General features: G+C 40.3%; 1 protein-coding gene across 3 annotated transcripts in view; it reads right to left on the bottom strand.

Annotated features, from left to right (window-relative positions):
• Positions 1–18,961, bottom strand: part of LOC109930520 (cyclin-dependent kinase-like 5) — a 104,913-nt gene that overhangs the window by 79,323 nt on the left and 6,629 nt on the right. For 2 of the 3 annotated variants that reach the window (XM_048602707.1, XM_048602708.1), the window contains exons 2-3: positions 8,809–9,042; positions 7,063–7,097 (exon numbers count right to left, since the gene is read on the bottom strand). In XM_048602707.1, the coding sequence (XP_048458664.1) occupies positions 7,063–7,097; positions 8,809–8,872 (99 nt within the window). In that variant the 5' untranslated portion in view covers positions 8,873–9,042. Of the gene's footprint in view, positions 1–6,815; positions 6,869–7,062; positions 7,098–8,808; positions 9,043–18,961 lie in introns of those variants that run through there. The other variant, XM_048602709.1, reaches the window with a different exon arrangement.

Here is an 18,961-nt window from a genome sequence, read left to right as displayed (position 1 = left end):
AGACCCTTCTTCAGAAAATTTTCTGAAGAAGGGTCTAGGCCCGAAACGTCAGCTTTCCTGCTCCTCTGATGCTGCTTGGCCTGCTGTGTTCATCCAGCTCTACACCTTGTTATCTCAGATTCTCCAGCATCTGCAGTACCTACTATCTCAGAAAATAAAAATTGTTGGTTTCTGAATGAACCTTGATATATTTTTTCAAAAGAAACTGAAAGCTAGCATGCAGCTGCAAGAAAAAATTCAAAAGGCAACATTATATTTCCCTTGATCTCAAGGAGATTTGAGTAGCGAGCAAAGAAATTTTGCTTCCATTTTCTAGACCGTGGTTCAACTGTTCCTTGAATACTGTTGGCAGTTCTGGTCCTCTTACCCAAGGACTTTCTGTTCACACAATGTACTGGAGGTTCATCTGACTGATTCCTGGGCACCTGGGACTAACCTATCAGGAGAGGTTAAGGAGATTGTACCTATATACTTTGGAATTTAGAAGAGATAGAAACACTCTCAAAACAATTTAAAAATTCTTAAGGGTCAGACAATAGAGACATAAATGATATTTCCCTGGATGTGGGGTCTAGAACCAATGAACGAAGTCTTAAAATAAAAGATCAGCCATTTATTTAGAAATGAGAAGGCACTTCTTCACCATGGGTGGTGAAGGTTTGGAATTCTCGACCTGGAAGAGTTGTGGAAGCTCAATTAAAATAAGATGAAGACAGATTGTGATAAATTTCTAGTTACTAATAACAAGGCAAAAAGGATTAATGCAGTAATGTGACTTTGAGGGTGATGGTCAGCCATGATCTGGAATTGTGAAGCAGACTCAAGGTTGAATAGCCTACTCCTGGCTCTTATATTTCTCAGACATGCCTGGGCAATTTTGTATTGTCAGGTAGATTACAGTGATGTAACTTTAGTCCTGAGTTAAGCTGTTTGACATTCCTACTGCTGGAGCACAAGCACTTAACTCAAAAATACTGAGAAGAACACAAGAACACAAGAACTAGGAGCAGGAGTAGGCCATCTGGCCCTTCGAGCTTGCTCCGCCATTCAATAAGATCATGGCTGATCCTTTCGTGGACTCAGATCCACTTACCCGCGTTCTCACCATATCCCTTAATTCCTTTATTGTTCAAAAAAAAATCTACCTTTTTTTTTTAAAAAGCGTTTACTGAAGTAGCGTCAACTACTTCACTGGGCAAGGAATTCCATAGATTAACAACCCTCTGGGTGAAGAAATTCCATCTCAGTTCAGTCCTAAATCTGCTCCCTCTAATCTTGAGGCTATGCCCTCTTGTCCTAGCTTCACCTGCTAGTGGAAACTTCCTCTCTACTTCTATCTTATCTATTCCCTTCATAATTTTATATGTTTCTATAAGATCCCCCCTCAATCTTCTGAATTCCAATGAATATAATTCCAATCTACTCAGTCTCTCCTCATAAGCCAACCCCCTCAACTCCGGAATCAACCTAGCAGTCTGCATTCAGCATTATTGGTGCAAGTTAATCATAAATGCTTAGCCGGGTCTTTTGTACTCACATCCTGAGCTCTATCATCACTGAGAATAGACACTCATGAAGTGTCCTTCACCTATTACTTTGTTCACCAGCATTTCTCAACTGCCCAAAGCCTATTGTGACAGCTGTGTCTTTGAACCGTCCGAGACTTGAGTCAGTGGTGCAAATACCATTGTGATGAATTCTGAAGTTCCCTCAGCTACTTATATTCTGTGCCCTTCCTACCTTCAGCATTCCTACATGTGCTATTCTATGTGGAGCAGTACAGATTGCGCAAATGAGGGAAGACAGTATGTGCTAATTGCAGGTGGATATTCTCAATGTCTAACTTGCAATCATGAGTTCGTGGTCATCCCTCATTTAGCAAATGCAGATTCCCAGAGTGAAGGATTAGCCACCTCATTTGGTGAGGTTAAGGTGATTCGGTCAACACTGTCTATAGAAAGAATACTCAGTAACGTGCAGCATTGTTTGTGTCTCTCCCCAACTTCAGGAAGGATTTGCACTGAGACCCATCCGTAATGTTTCACCATGCAGGGATCCTGGCCTGTCCTGCATCTGTTTATCAAAGAACACTCTTGCTTTATTACTTCAAAGCCTGCCATCTTACATATGATGTTTGTCAAATACCACCTAGAGAAAGGTAGTCACTTGATTGGTACCCCATCATGACACTAGGTATCCACTCCTTTTCCCACCAGCATATCCTGGCCTTATTGATGCCTCATTCCAAAGCACTAAAACTCCTTACCCAACGCCATATTCATCGTTCTAATTCAAGACAGGAGCTCATCCCTAAGTAATGAAGGACTGGCAATACATGCTGGACATACAAGTGATCCCCTCATTGCATATAGAAGTCTTTTCTTTTCAAACATGTACCAAAGTTCAGTTACAAATATCCTACAATTCTCCACTTCTAAGTAAATAAATGGTCATTTCACACATTAGATGGAAAGAAACAGCATTCTGCCTTTGAATAAAGTATTTCTGCACCCCCTTTTATTAGCAACGTAAAGGTGTACACGGGGACAGCCATTAAGGGAGTGGGCCAGTGTTAGATTAGAAGTGCTGACACCTTTGCTTGAGAGATTTTAGCGTGAGGAGGCTGAGCAGGGGTATAGCTAAGAACAGGTAAGGGCTCTTCAACCCTACTTTCTTTCTGTCTAGCCTGAAGGCAGAGGGGATGGCAGTTAGGGCAGTGGCATGCTCCTCTTGCCAGACATGGCCATATGGTTAGAATTTAGAAACATGAAAGGGGATGATCACTCTGTTGGCTTTGTATTTTCAACCCCCAAATAGACAGCGTGTACTGGAGGGGCAGATATGTAGACAGTGCAGATACCCATAGGAAGAATAGGGTAGTATTGGTAGGAGATTTTAATTTCCCCTGTATTGACTGGGCCACCAGAGTGTAAGAGGCCTAGATGGGGTGGAATTTGTCAAATGTATCCAAGAAAGTTTCCTATATCTGTGTACAGGGTCCTACTCAGGAAGGTGCAACAGTGGCCCTCCTCTTAGGAAACAAGGTTGGGCAAGTGACTGATGTGTCAGTCAGAGAGCACTTTGGGTCCAGTGACCATAACACACTTAGTTTTAACATACAGTTATGGAAAAAGATAGGACAGATCCACATGTTAAGGTGCTCAACTGGAGCAGGGCCAATTTTGGGGACATTAGGCAGGATCCAGCAGAGGTCAATTGGGTGAGTCTGTTTGAAGGAAAAGGAACAACTGGCAAATGGGAGGCTTTTAGAAGTGTGATATCAAGAGTCCAGGGACAGTATGTCCCTGTTAGGGTGAAGGGATCCCTGGCTGACGAGGGATTTTGAGGCTCTAGTCAGGAAAAAGAAGGCAGCATACATTGGGTTTAAGCTACTGGGCTCAATTGAATCCCTAGATGACTATAAGTAGTGCGGGAGCAGGTTTAAGGAGGAAATCAGAAGAGAAGAGGGTTGGAGATTGATCTGGCAGATAAGGCTAAAGATAATCCCTGGAGGTTTTATAGCTATATTAAGAGTAAAAGGGTGGCTAGGGAGAGAATAGGTCCTCTTAAAGATCAGCGTGGCCTTCTACATGTAGAGCTACGGGAGATTTTTTATGAATATTTCTCCTCAGTGTTTATTCAGGGGAGAATCATGGATGCTAAGGAAACAAGGGAAACAAGTGGAGATGTTTTGGACTGCATGCACATTACTGGACAGGAAGTATTTGCAGCCTTAAAGTGCATTAAAGTGGATAAATCCCCTGGGCCTGATCAAGTCCATCCTGGAAGTTGTGGGAGGCCAGGGAAGAAATTTCAGAGGCCCTTGCAGAGATTTTTGCTGCATCTTTAGCCACTGGTGAAATTCCAGAAGACTGGAAGGTGGCTAACGTTGTTCCATTGTTTAAGAAAGGTAGCAAAGACAAGCCAGGGTACTACAGGCCAGTGAGCCCGACATCAGTGGTAGGCAAGTTATTGGAGAGGATACTGAGGGACGGGATCAATCAACATTGGGATAGTCAAGGTCTGATTAGGAATAGTCAGTGTGGATTTGTGTGCAGGAAGTTATGTCTGACAAATCTTTTATGGTTTTTCAAAGAGGTAACCAAGAGGATGGATGAGGGTAGGCCAGTGGATGTTGTCTATATGGGCTTTACTGAGGCCTTTAACATGAAAGTTAGGTCGCATGTGATCCAGGGGAAGCTAGCTAACTGGATTCAAAATTGGCTTGATGATAGGTTGTTTCTCAGACTGGAGGCCTGTGACTAGTGTTGTGCCACAGGGGTCAGTGCTAGGACCTTTATGTGTTATTTACATAAACGATCTGGACGTGAATGTACATGGTATGATTAGTAAGTTTGTGGATGATATAATATTAGGAGGTATCATTGATAGCAAAGATGGCTATCAAAAATTACAAAGGGACCTTGATCAGATGGGAAGTGGGCTGAGGATTGGTAAATGCAATTCAATACAGTTAAGTGTGACGTAATGCATTTTGGAAAGTCAAACCAAGGTAGGACTTGTGCAGTAAATGGTGAGGTCCTGAGGAGTGTTGTGGAACAGAGGGACCTAGGAGTACAACTACATAGTGCGTTAAAAGCGTCATCACAGGTGGACAGGGTGGTGAAGAACACATTTAGCATGCTGGCCTTCATCGGTCAAGGCACTCAGTACAGGAGCTGGGATGTTATGTTACGGTTGTATAAGTCATTGGTGAGGCTGCACTTGGAGTATTAAGTTTTGGTCACCCTGTTATAGGAAAGACATAGTTGAACCGGAAAGTGTGCGAAGAAGATTTACGAGGATGTTGCCAGCACTAGTAGGCCTGAGTTATAGGGAGAGGTTGGCCAGGATAGGACTTTATTCCTTGGAATGTAGGAGAATGAGGAGTTACCTTATTGAGGTGTATAAAATCATGAGGGGCACAGATAGGATGAATGCATATAGTCTTTGTCCAAGGGATGGGGAATTGAAAACTAAAGGGTATAGGTTTAAGGTTAGAGGGGATAGATTTAAGGAGGACCTGAGGGACATCATCTTCACACAGAGAGTGTGCGTATATGGAATGGGCCGACGGAGAAAGCGGTTGAGGCAGGTACAACAGCAATATTTAAAAAACATTTGGATAGGTATATGGATGAGAAGGGTTTAGAGGGATATGGATCAAATATGGCCAATTGGAACTAGGTGAGTGGGCACCATGGTCAGCATTGGGTCAAAGGGCTTGTTTCCACGCTGTATCACTCCATGAATCTAAAACGGACCTCAATGGCCTCAGATCTTAGCTGCACAGTTCCTTTTCTTCTTTTTACTTGGTTTGCAGAAGAAAAGAAAGTGAATGACATACTTGGATGCTTGGGTGGTGAGCTCCAGCAAAAACAAAGCTGATGTGGTAACATTCATCTCTGAGCCAAACACTTTATTTCTTCTCCCACGCTTCTCAGACACTGGAGTACGCTGCCGGTTGTTTCTCATGCCTCCATTTCTACTCTTCTTTACCACCCTCCCTTTTAAATCACCCAGAAATTCTGTCCATCAGTGTCAGAAACCTCACTTCGATTTCTCTCCTATTATCTTGAACTATTATTTTTACAACCTAACTAATACCGACTTCCCTTTAAGCACTTTGTAGGTCATTCAATTGCATCTTTCGTGCGTACTTCTCCTGTTTTAGTTCCTCTGCAATACCTTCCAGTTCTAATGAAGAGTCTGCGCCTGAAACATTAACTCCTCAGTATCTTCCTGCCTCAAAAGTGCTTCTATACAGTTAGTTTTATTTCAGATTTCAAGCAAATGCAGTTTTCTTTAAAAAAGCACATCCAAAGCCATGTCTCTTAAGTATGAGGAAGAGAAAATGCTTCCAAACTTTACATTGGTTTGTGCAGAAACCCTCAAAATATACAAAGATAAAAACTGTAGCAATGGCCATCATCTAAATGAGGTGCTAACATCAGCAGCTCTGCCACAGAAATGAGTGCAGACCAAATGTTTACACGAACTGTAGGATACTTCTACTTTAGCAGGACGACCAAGACTGCAAATGGCAAAATTCACCAGTAATGACACTTAATCAGAAACAATTCAAATTCTTGACAGCCCTCGGAAGAACGTGTCCTTTCTCATGGGTCTCACGATCCATGTCATATGCAGTGAGCAGATTCAGTATGATTTCATTAGATGCAAAGCAGAACTGGAGCTTAAGTAAACTGACATAAAGATTGACTCAGCATAAAAATTCTCAGGGTGCCCCCGCCCAAACTCCATCCTGTTAGTGCTATCATACAGTACTGTATGAAATAGCAGGTCTATATTTGCCAAGTTGCTCAAGAAAGAAAATAGTACCAATTTACAGAACAGGCTCATCAAGTTGACATGTTTCATGATCTGGGTTTAAGGTCAATGTGGCTTAAAATTAAGAGGACAAATTATACTAAACTATTCTTATACAATCTATTGTTATGACAGGTTGGAATCAGTATATGGTTGATACACTGCTGAGACAATCTCACTAAGAAAATCACAATATTTCCAATTCTTCTGTCCTCTAAAAGTGCTCCCTTTCAGTTACTTCACTGGAAAGGTGTAATAATTGCAGAGGTGACCAAATAGCTACCAAGTCTCCATCTTGACAAATGAAATTTATAAAAATAACCTTCGTAGTGATTTGGTGATTTAACAAAATATTTAAATAATACAAGTAACAACTAACAAAGAAGTTTTCAATTTGTAATTCCTTGATTACAAAGTTTAGCTCAATTTATTTTCTTCCTTCTGTAAACTGCTCTACCCAAAAAATGCAAAAGATTTTGACTCACTTTCATTTTGTGCACCAAAATTTCCTGGCTTGAATAAGCAATTTCACTTTAATCTGAAATATTCAAGTTAAATATTACCTTAAGATTAAACAGAACTCGATCATTTGGTACATTAAGACCACCTCTGTATACTGATCAATACAATTACATTATTATTCAATGAATTATACCAATAAAATGTAAATTCTGAATTCTACTGGCTGTAATTTCTTTTCCCAAAGAATCATGACTTGAATAATCTACTAACCTTGTGCCTGCATTTTAGTACCACCCCATAGGCTCCTGCAAAATAAGAAAACAAATTATACCTTACAGTTTTGAAATCATACACTTAAACATTCCTCTTCCCCATTCCCTCCCTTTTCAGCCAAAAGCTTCTTCATTGACAGGTTCCAATTCCAGTGACACTGATCACATTCCAGTATATAACTCAGGTAGCTTTGTACACCTGGCAAGTAACAGTAGGCACTCTAATCTCATGCAGCATTACAAGTGAGGCTAATTGTGATGTCAATATACATGTTCCTAGTTGGATCACCTGTACTGTGCAGGTGTAGAACCCTGGCTGGTGTATGCTTGGCTATTTCAGAGGCACTATGCTTAATTCTTGCCTTGGTTAAGTTCATTTAACAACCACAGATGGCACGATTTGGCTTCAGACATACCTTGTTTATATGGTTCAGGTTTTTAATGGGTAAACTTGTGGTGTTTGCAGGGTGAAATGACAGGAGTAAAATAAAATGTTAAAACACATTGAATTGCTTTGTCAATTCTTGCAAAAATACAGAATATAAATTTGTAACCAGTGGGTTGCTCATCACATTGTTAGCTTCCTGAAGTAAGGACAATTAAATCAATTAATCGGCACGACAAAATTTCTTTCACAATCTCAGTCATTTCTTGAACTGCATTGAAACAACACAAAGTTGGTACCAAACAACTTTCTAGGAAACAGCACCTAGCAAACCCATATGGCTAAGTTCAAGAGCCTCCTGCTGGAGGCGTGAAATCACATGTCTGAATACATTGAAAGCACAATCCGCCATTACCTCCACGACAGACCACAAGATGACACAACATGGCCAGACACACGAGTCACCCTACCGTACATCAGAGACATATTAGAGATGACCACAAGACTACTCAGACCTCAAGGTATCAGGGTTTCCCACAAACCAACAACCACCCTGCGACAGCTACTGATGAACGTAAAGGATCCCACACCCACAACCAATAAAACTAACATATACAAAATACCATGCAAGGACTGAGAAATATTACACAGGCCAAACTGGAAGAAAACTGACAATAAGGAGACACAAACACCAACTAGCCCCAAGAGACACTACCAATTCTCACTGGTCTCAATACACACAGACAAAGAAGGACATGAATTTGACTGAGACAACACATGCATAATAGCACAAGCCAGAGACACACCAGGGAATTCCTGGAGGCCTGGCATTCCAACCGGAACTCCATCAACAAACACACTGAACTGGACCCGACATACAGAAAACAGAACCAGAAGTGATGCCAACCACGGCTTATAAATTACAAATGGGACAGAACGCAAACGCAAGCGCTTCACCGGAGGCACACTGACGATGTTACCTAGCAGTGTGACGAAACATCTACAAACACACCGGCTCGGCGAGCAACCTCATCCACAACCTGAGCGACAAATCATCTCAAAAGCTTTAAAATTAACCTTCTTTTTACATTTTTTATTTCATCTATTTTAAAATCACAAATGCAACAATATCACAAAGCTCTGGGGCTTGAACTCTGATTTTTGCAAAGCCAACAACAGGGTAGTGAAAAATCATCTATTTATAGTGTTGCCAATAACTCTATCTCCTCCTTGACACAAAAGACACAGAGTGTACCTTTGCCATTACACTACCATTAAATTCAGGTAGAATGTGTTTATCTGGAGAAAGTTATATCAAAACAAACACTTGTTCACGTCAGTCAAAACTCCCAAACGTACCTTCACCTACAATTCCAAGGACTTCAAATTTATTCATTACATCACCAAGGTCAGGAATCTTCATGAAGACAAATTTCTGTGATAAGTATGATCCCAAATGATATCGTAGTTGTGGACTTTTAAGTGTAACTTGCTGCAGGCATGTATCGTGCAGTGTCCATAAAGCCACGAAGTCCAACAAATCAAATTCACATCCTTCATATTCGTCATAGTCTAGTCACAATGAAAACCCATCTGGAAGAAAGACAGTGTTTGTAATTACCAACTCTGAAGCGATCTTCAGGCACAAAATCTTATTTGGAAGTGAAAAGCTTACTTTTACTAATCATATTTCAGAGACATGATCACATTCCAAATTGTATTTAGACAATGTGGATAGTACACATTCTATTCAATATGCATGCTAAAATTCTTAAGTTACCTCAAGACCCTGCAGCTGAAACAAGGAAATATTCCCTAATCCTTACATTCTCAAAATAGTCTTTATACTCAATGGAGAAAAGTGAATTTTCATAAACCCTTCCATAACCTTTAAACAAAAATAACTTGACATTCCTCAAAATCCAATAACATTCAACAATTTTAGCATTGCTTCAAGGGCATGCTCCAGCAAGTTCTAGCACGAGGGATGTGGGCTTATGGGAATGGGAAGAGACATTTTCTAAAAGTGATGATTAGCCCCCAAAGTTACACATTAAACCCATAATACCATCTGAAAAGGGATCATTGCCAGAAAATACATTGGCATTCATCCAGGAGCTTTTATTTATTGAACTTCAGTTGGTACTGCAAGTACATTTGGATGAATTGACACAAAGGATTTCTCAAGGTGGCAAAAGTAGCCATTGAAAACATGACAGATTTATTTTCACATTCCAGAAGCCATAAAGATGGTCAAATTAACATGTAAAAGACACTTAATCATAACCCAGCATTATTTCTTTTTCATGAAATGATGATTCAGACCAATTGAGTTCACAACCATTCGGCATCAGTCTAATCCAGGAATTCCAAGTGAAACAAGGAAGGGGACAGGGCAGAGAAGACAATTAACTAGTCCAGTAAGAATGGAAGAATCTATTAGTTTTCCATCATGGTACTCTTCTTCATTATGAATGGCTTTGTTGCCAGGCACAGGAGGAAGACACTGTGAGCACCCACTGGCACAGATGTCCACAACACACTTCTAAAGGCTAGACATTTGACCATGTAACATATCATGCCGCGCATGCATTTTCCAAAAATACTATGAAGTGTTTTTTCTAAAGATTTATCAAAGTGGTTGCATTTACTGTTACATCCAACATTTATCCAATTCATGACTTTTGCCTTATTCCTTCATGGACGTGGCTGTCACTGGCTAGGCCAGCATTTAATGCCCATCTCCACATGTTATCAAGGTGATATTGGTGTGATGACTTCCTGAAACTGCTAAAGTCCAGAGGGTTAAGTGATACTAACTGTGCTGTTGGGTGGGGAGTTCCAGGATTTTAACCTACTGACGATGAAGGAATGGCTGTGTAGTCCCAAGTCAGGATGATGTATGGCTTGGAGGAGACTTGCAGGTGGTAATGCTCCTATTCATATTGCTGTCTTAATGCTTCGAGGTGGTAGCAGTAAAACATACTGAAGCTGCCGACAAAGGCATCTTAATCAGTTAGAGAATCCCCATAGTATGAAAACAGGCCATTTGGCCCATCCACTCCACACTGACCCTCTGAAGAACATCCACCCAGACCCACACCTCCATCTCCCCCAGCCCCCAACTGCATCCCCATCCCAGTAACCCTGCATTTCCCCTGGCTAACCCACCTAACTTGCATATTCCTGGACCCAATGGGCAATCTAGCATGGCCAATCCACCTAAGCTTCACATTTTTGGACTGTGGGAGGAAGCCGGAGCACCCAGAGGAAACCCACACAGACATGCAGAATGTGCAAATTGACAGACAGTTGCCCAAGGCTTGAATCAAACCCGGAGCCTGGTGCTGTGAGGCAGCAGTGCTAACCACTGAACCACAGTGCCACACAGTGCAGCATTTCTTGCAGTGTATCTTGGAAACAGTACACACTACTACCACCATGCATTGGTGATGAAGGGTATGAACATTTTAGGTAATGGATCAAGTGGGCTACTTTGTGCGGGATGATGCTGAGCTTCTTGAGCGGTGATGGAGTTGCACTCATCCAACCAAATGCAAAGTACTCCATCGCTTTTCTGACATGTACCTGGAATGTGTGGACAGGCGTTAGAGAGTTCTACAGCAGTATTTGCAGCATCAAGTAATTTTTTGCCAAAACAATTTTAAGTACAGCTGCAAGCCAAGCCATGCCCTTAATTTGGCGCCAGATTTAGACTGCTAAATAGAAACAGCAAATTCCCACCTGAGATTGCTAAATATTTGTGGACATCTGCCTTTAAAGTCAGCAGAGAACATTCTTGCTTGGTTGTTGACTGCAAAATTGAGGCCACTAACTATTTGCTTTCCTTTCACTGCCATTATAATAAGAACAGGACTCAGAAGTCGTAGCTACTATGCCATTTGTATGATCATGGTTCATGTAATTGTGCTCTCAACTCCACTTTCCTGTCTACCTCCATATCATTCTCGATCAAAAATCTATTTAACTAAGTCTGGAACAAATTCAACGATATTTCAAATAATCCATAATTATTGGTAATTACATAGTTCCGTGCCATGACGACAATGTCACTGGAGGTAATTTCCTCCTCATATTACTAGAAATTATTTACGAACAATAAGGGTAGACTTGTCCTTCATTATGTTCATTCCTTTTCACCAAGTAGAAGTTTCTTCACTGCACCTCTGATATGGCATAGCCAACAGAGACCCGTGCGGCATGGAAATCAAGATCTATTTGTTTATAAAACAAGGCATATTTTGATGTTCATGAAATTTTTTTTATCTTTGGGATTCAGTTTTAAAACCATACAATTGTGTTAAATACAGTTCTTTGCATTTTCTCCAATTTAGGCATCTGGTATAATTGTGTCTTTCAGCCAAGAAACTATACCATATAATCAGTCGCCTCAATATCTTTTACATCTGCTTACACAAAAGCAGCCCCATCAGTCCTGACATCTTCCATGTGGTTCACAACTTCCCACTTATGTCAACAGGGTAGCAGTTCACACTGGCCATAATTTCATGGTCATATGACTAGGTTCACATAATACCGCAAAATTCCTACAAGTAATTAGTAGAAGCTGCAGAATTCAGTATGTGGACAATTTCAACCAGAATGTTTCGCTGCTATCTGCAGATCGAAGGAAAAAACACAACTAGCAATTTTACAATAGACAGGTGCTCTCCATATTACACATGTACTGCAAAGCATATTTATTCAGGTTCAATCATAAATTTAATAAATACATCATATACACTGGTTCTTCAGGTTTTTCTCACCATTTCAATCTTGACAAACGGATCATGTTTAATGGGAAATCCCCACAAAATTGGATACAGAATGTTTAAGTTGAAGCACAAGCTTTTAAAAATCATTTACATCCAGGTTGCAGACAAAACATTATTTAGAGTTACTAAAGACTTAAACATTTATCTCAGCCACAAGTTAATATGCAGTGCACCTTAAATTTTGTTTGGCCCATGCTTACATCAAATCTGTTAGCGCAAATACATATGCAATATTTTTCATCATCTAAACACATTAAAAATGCATGTCTTACGCTGATAACTCCTGAACTAAGTATGAATAGGATACCGACTTCAACAGTACACCTTACATTTGTACATTAGTCTTATTATTTTAAGCATCAAACATTTAGCAGCTAAACAATAATACGACTTTTGTAGAACATTACTAAAAGAACATGAATTTTGTCTTATAACACAAGGGAGGGCCTTTATGGTCAAATGCTTCAGAGAATACTGCAACTTGCTAGCATGTTAATTAAAATTTTCTTCAATTTGAACAATTTAATTGCAAAGGCCCTATTTTTAAAAATGATTCCAAAGATTTTTCTTTTTAAAAATGCAATTGATACTTAGCCCATAATTGCACAGTTGATTACCCATGATCTTGCGATTTCAAAATTTTATAATTTACTCTAAACACACATTTCAGCTGCCAACCCCTCGATCAGCACCTCATCTACTCCCAACATGATTGACAGCAACGTAAACCATACATATGATACACTGCAGTAATGCACCAAGGCTCGTTCAACAGCACCAGCCAAACCTGTGACCTCTAACACCTAGAAAGACAAGGGCAGCAGATACATGGGTATACTACTAGTGACAAAATCCCCACCAAGCCACTCCTCGGCCCATTGGCCCATCTTATCAAAGACCCATTGTACTGAGATAACCCTCTTCACTGTCCACTACACCTCCAATTTAGCGGTCATCTGCAAACTTACCAACCATACCTCCTATGTTCTCATCCAAATATCATTTATATAAATGACAAAAAGCAATGGACCCAGCATCGATCCTTTTGACACACTGGTGGTCACAGGCCTCCAGTCTGAAAAGCAACCCTCAATCACCTCCCTCCGTCTTCTACCTTTGAGCCAGTTCTGTATCCAAATAGCAAGTTCTCCCTGTATTCTGTGCAATCTAACCTTACTAGCCAGTCTACCATGAGGAACCTTATCGAATACCTTACTGAAGTCCATAGATGACATCCAACACTCTGCCCTCATCAATCCTCTTTGTTACTTCTTCAAAAGAACTCAATCAAGATAAATATGAGGTGCTCATTTTGCAAAGGCAAATCAGGGTAGGACTTATACACTTAACAGTAAGGCCCTGGGGAGTGTTGTGAACAAAGAGACCTTGGAATGCAGGTTCATAGTTCCTTGAAAGTGGAATCACAGATAGATAGGATAGTGAAGTCGGCATTTAGTATGCTTGCCTTTATTGGTCAGTGCATTGAGTATAGGAGTTGGGAGGTCATGTTTTGGCTGGAAAGGACTTTGGCTAGGCCACTTTCAGAGTATTGCGTGCAGTCTGGTTTCCCTCCTATAGGAAGGATGCTGTGAAACTAGAAAGTGTTCAGAAAAGATTGACAAGGATGGATCCAGGACTGGAAGGTTTGAGCTATAGGGAGAGGCTGAACAGGCTGGGGCTATTTTTCCTGCAGTGTCGGAAGTTGAGGGTGACCTATAGAGGTTTATAAAACGATGAGGGGCATGGATAGGGTAAATAGGCAAGGTGTTTTCCACAAAGTGGCAGAGTCCAAAACTAGAGGGCAAAGGTTTAACGTGAGAGGGGAAAGATATAAAAGAGACCTAAGGGGCAACTTTTTCACGCAGAGGACAGTGCATGTATGGAATGAGCTGCCAGGAGGAGGGCTGGAAGCTGGTATGATCACAACATTTAAAAAGGCATCTGGATGGGTATATGAATAGAAAGGGGTTAGAAGGATATGGACCAAATGCTGGCAAATAGGACTAGGTTTATACACGATATACGGTCAGCACTGAGGAGTTGGACCGAAGGGTCTGTTTTCATGCTGTAAATCTCCATGAGTCTAAGCCACATACCATTCACACCATCCTGACTTGGAACTACTACACTGTTCCCTCCCTGTCATTGGATCAAAATCCTGGAACTTCCTAATAGAATTCTAGATTTTCCTACACCAGGTTTGCTGCAGCAGATCAAGAACACAGCTTATCATCATCTTTATCAAGGGCAATTAAGAATAGGCAACAAATGCAAGTCGAGGCACCAAGATCCATATACACTAAAAAACAGGGCATCAGTCGTAATTTCTGTTTTACTTCCTCACTTTTCCAATTTTCCAGCAAGAAATATTCACATAACCCGCACAATAAATTAACGGCTGGACACTTTTGGGTTTGGAAAAAATTCCTATATCGCTAGATCAATTATTAGGGCTCCAACGTTGGACTAGAATGCTAAAAATACTTTTATGCAGTCAAAGTCAGATTTTTTTAAAATTTATGGAATGTACATACTAACCTACAAAGCAGACCAAGGTCAAGATTCTAACTGTCACAGTTTCTAGCATCACTCCTTCAATTTAACTTTATTTCCATCCAATTTAATCTAGCTTCTCTTGGCTTTATCCATTAAATTCTGACCTACATTAACTTCAGGACAGAAATAAACCTTTAAAGACAACTTTTTCCCCATCAAGTGAGTTCGAAGTGAGAAAGTAACTTAATTCAGTTGGAGGTCAATGAAGGGTTGGAAAAAAAACATTTAAGAGGTTATATACAAAATGAAAAGACTAAAAAGCAGTTGCAAACCTTGTTCTGACATAATGTTATCCTTATCGCTTAGCTATTGTGAATCCTTCATTGTAGTGTTTTCTTTTAATCTCGTATCCATTTCTTAAGATAAGTTACCAGTTTTCAGAAGATGGAATAGTAATATAAATAAAGACCTTCATAGATTTTTTCACCTTACAAAGTGGTTAAAAAATGACAGCGTACCAACCTTTGGAAATAATTAGTGAATAACCACTACACATTCCTGATTTTGTTAAATATTTGCACATATTTGGCTCAAAGTATGGATAGGCTAATCTGATCAGAATATCTTTATGTAAAGAGAATCTATTTAATGTCACATTCCCGACGAAATTTCCTGAAGATACCCTAATCTATTTTCAACTGCAGCTGATGCATTCACAATGTCATATTAATATGAAAAATAAAATTAACATAATTTAGCTTAAATGCTTAATCACCATCATGAGCTGTCCAAGTTACAAACAAAGTTACTGACATACACAATGCAACGGTTAACAAACCTTCCAAATTTCTCTTCCTTCAAGGACTGCTTGGTCAGATTGCAATACATGTAAGTTAATTCTATTTCCAAGGCAGTATTTTTAGCGCAACTGCCTCAATGAATAAGTAGGGCAATGTAACATCATTCTCTGATTAATGGACGCTGGATTGTTACATTCTCTGCAGGGTCTTAATTAGTGGGCACCAGTTTAGAATTACATTCACAAAACAACTGTTCAGATTCATCTCAAAAAACAGTCATTAAATTCTGTATGTAAATATCCTCTTTATAACAAAAAATTGAAGTTTAAAATTCGAGAATAATCCAAAAGGTTCTCTCGCAGATCAAGAGATTTTGTTGGGTGAGGACATCATGGGAAAAGAAGCAACAGTAGGTCAATCGAGTTGAGATATTAATCCATGATGTAAGCAATGTTGGAAAGACTCTAGGGGCTCAACGGCCTATTTATTTTTCCAATATAGATCACGACATTAATCTCTAAACTTCCTATTTCATCTGCAAGCTAACTGATGTTGATATCCAAAAAGAAATGGGGACACATTGCTACTGGAACAAGTCAATAACACTGCCACAAATATGCTTTATCGGAATTTTTTGTTTAATTCATTCACAGGATGGGGGCATTGCTTGCTAGGCTGCTATTTATTGTCCATCTCTAATTGCCCAGAGGGCAGTTCAGAGTCAACCACATTGCTCTGGGTTTGGAGTCAAATGTAGGCCAGACCAGGTATGGATGGCAGTTTCCTTCCCTAAAGGACGTTAGTAAACCAAATGAGTTTTTCCGACAATTGACAATGGATTCATGGTCATCATTGGGCTCAATCACAAACTGTGAAAATGTGATAATGTACAAGAATTGGTGGTGTATTATTTTTATGCCATTTGCTTTTCTTCTGAAAACATTGTAATGGAAAGGGGAAATTTCATCCAAGATGACTGTGACTGTGATTAACATTACCAACGCATTCTTAGTTCCTTAGCAGACTTTAAAAAAAAAATCAGTCCAACATCCCTTCTACGTTATACAATGTGGATCAAACAATGTGCAACTTCACTCTTACATATCCATTTGTATCCAGCTAACATTCTCCTACTACTTCTCTTTTGGTAGCCATACTTAACTGTTATCGCTTCAAGGAGCTACCCCCAGCTTCCTCCTATTTCTCTTTAAATTCTGCCGCAGCTGCAACATCCTCCAAACAAATTACATCAGTTTCCACATGCATGCTGATGACAACTAGCTCTATGCCAGAATCACCTCTCCTGAGCACTCCTTTGCTTCAGCACTATCAACCTGCCTGCCCAATATCCAGTCATAAACAAATCAAAATTTTGCTCAGTTGAACTTCGAGAAAAGGGAACCTATTGTAATAGAAGCAAAGTACATTAGATAAAGGAGATCTGAAATAAAAACAGAAAATGCTGAAGGTATTCAGCAGATCTAGCAGCACCTGTAGAGATAAACACTCTTCCAAAGATGAGTCATAATGAACTTAAAACGTTAAATTGGTTTCTCTTTCCATAGATGCTGCCAGACCTGGGTTTCTCCAGCACTTTCTATTTTGGAAACTCATGCCTTTGACTCCCAGCACTTTGGTTCTCCAGGAGTTTTCCCTTCTCTATCTCTGTAACCTTTAGTCTCCTGAAAAATCTCAGAGGACTCCAGAATTTGATGTTGCTTCCCCTCTTGTGCTTTGAACATCCGCCATTTTCTTTAGCCCACAATTGGTAGCAGGGCCTTCAGAAATCAAGGCCCTGAGTTTCAAAATTTCGTCCCGAGCTGCAACTTCATTGCTCCTCAATTAAGACAAGTCAGAACTTAATTCCTTCACCTTACTTGTCCTAATATCTTTCTTAAGATGTCATTTTTTGCCAACAACCATCTGAGGATGCGTAACTCTGTTCAAGCTCCACATCAATGCAAATTTTCTACATGTACCCAGAATACTTCTTTCTTCATGGAACAGGGAATTGCTTGAGAGATTTCATGAATATTCTTATGACTTAAATAACATAAGGTTGAATAAAAAGATACATTGGAATGAGAGCAAGTAGGTTAGATACAAGCATCAGAAAAATTAAAAACTAATACACAAGGATTAGAAAATGAAATTAAAATTTCACAAGTATACATGATAGGGGAACACAGCCAAGAGTTTTATGATATTGGGCAGCACAGTGGTTAGCACTGCTGCCTCACAGCACCAGGGACCCGGGTTTGATCCCAGCCTCGGGCAACTGTCTGTGTGGAGTTTGCACATTCTCCCCGTGTCTGCGTGGGTTTCCTTCAGGTGCTCCGGTTTCCTCCCACAGTCCAAAGATGTGCAGGTTAGGTGAATTGGCCAGGCTAAATTGCCCATAGGGATGTGTAGATTAGGTGGATTATAGGGGGATGAATCTGGGTGGGATGCTCTGAGGTTCGGCGTGGACTTGTTGGGCCACAAGGCCTGTTACCACACTGCAGGGATTCTATGATTCTATTCTATACCTCAAATAGGAAAACGCACCAAATATAATAAAATCTGCATAATCTCAAAGATCTTCTTCACCAAGTGTAAACATTGGTATTAAATCTGTAACACAAGTATACGAAAAGAAAAAAAAACAAACATTTTTGTTGAGAACGTCAATACACAACTGTTTCTAGTCAGCCCCGTTCCTGCATCCCCACAACTCTCCCCTCCCAACACCCCAACCATTGTCATCATCTATTTATACTAAACTTTGTTTTTTGCCTGTGTCAAAGATTGAAGAATCATCAGGTAGTCCCTTGATGTAAGGTTTTGGAGTATATTTGTAGCTCGGGTTGTGGGTGTTGAGGTTGATTGGCTCTCCAAGCTGGTTTCTTGTGTCGCAGACGTTTTGTTACCATGCTGGGTAACATCCTCAGTGCAGCCTCCAATGAAGCGTTGGTGTGTTTTCCCACCTGGTTTTTAAATTCTGGAGTCCGTTGAGCTGGATTGCCTCACTTCCAGTTTTCGTTCATAGTGGAATGTATATGGGGTCGCGTTCAACGTGTTTGTTAATAGCATGTTTCATGGAGTGCCAGGCTTCTAGGAATTCTCATGCCTGTCTCTGCCTCGCTTGTCTCAGGATTTTGGTGTTGTCCCAGTCGAAATGGTAGTTCTCCTTGTCCATGTGGATTGAGATGAGTGAGTATTGAATCTTGAAGAGGGAAGAAGCAAAAGGCCAAATGTTAGACCTTTTGCAATTTCACAGGAAGGTGACTTGGCAAAGTGAATAGAAAGATTTGGCTATGATAGAGGAATGGCCCAGGATGTAATGGAACAAACAGTACCTGTGAAGTGCTTATAGTGGAGGGAAGGGAAAGGGAGGATGCATTTGATGGTGGCAACCTGCTACAAGTGGTGGAAATGGCA

The sequence above is a fragment of the Rhincodon typus genome, chromosome 11 (assembly GCF_021869965.1).
Source record: "Rhincodon typus isolate 14 chromosome 11, sRhiTyp1.1, whole genome shotgun sequence".
Classification (NCBI taxonomy): Eukaryota; Metazoa; Chordata; class Chondrichthyes; order Orectolobiformes; family Rhincodontidae; genus Rhincodon; species Rhincodon typus.
The sequence above is the reverse complement of the archived record's forward strand: the minus strand, read 5'-3'. Positions and strand labels throughout refer to the sequence as shown.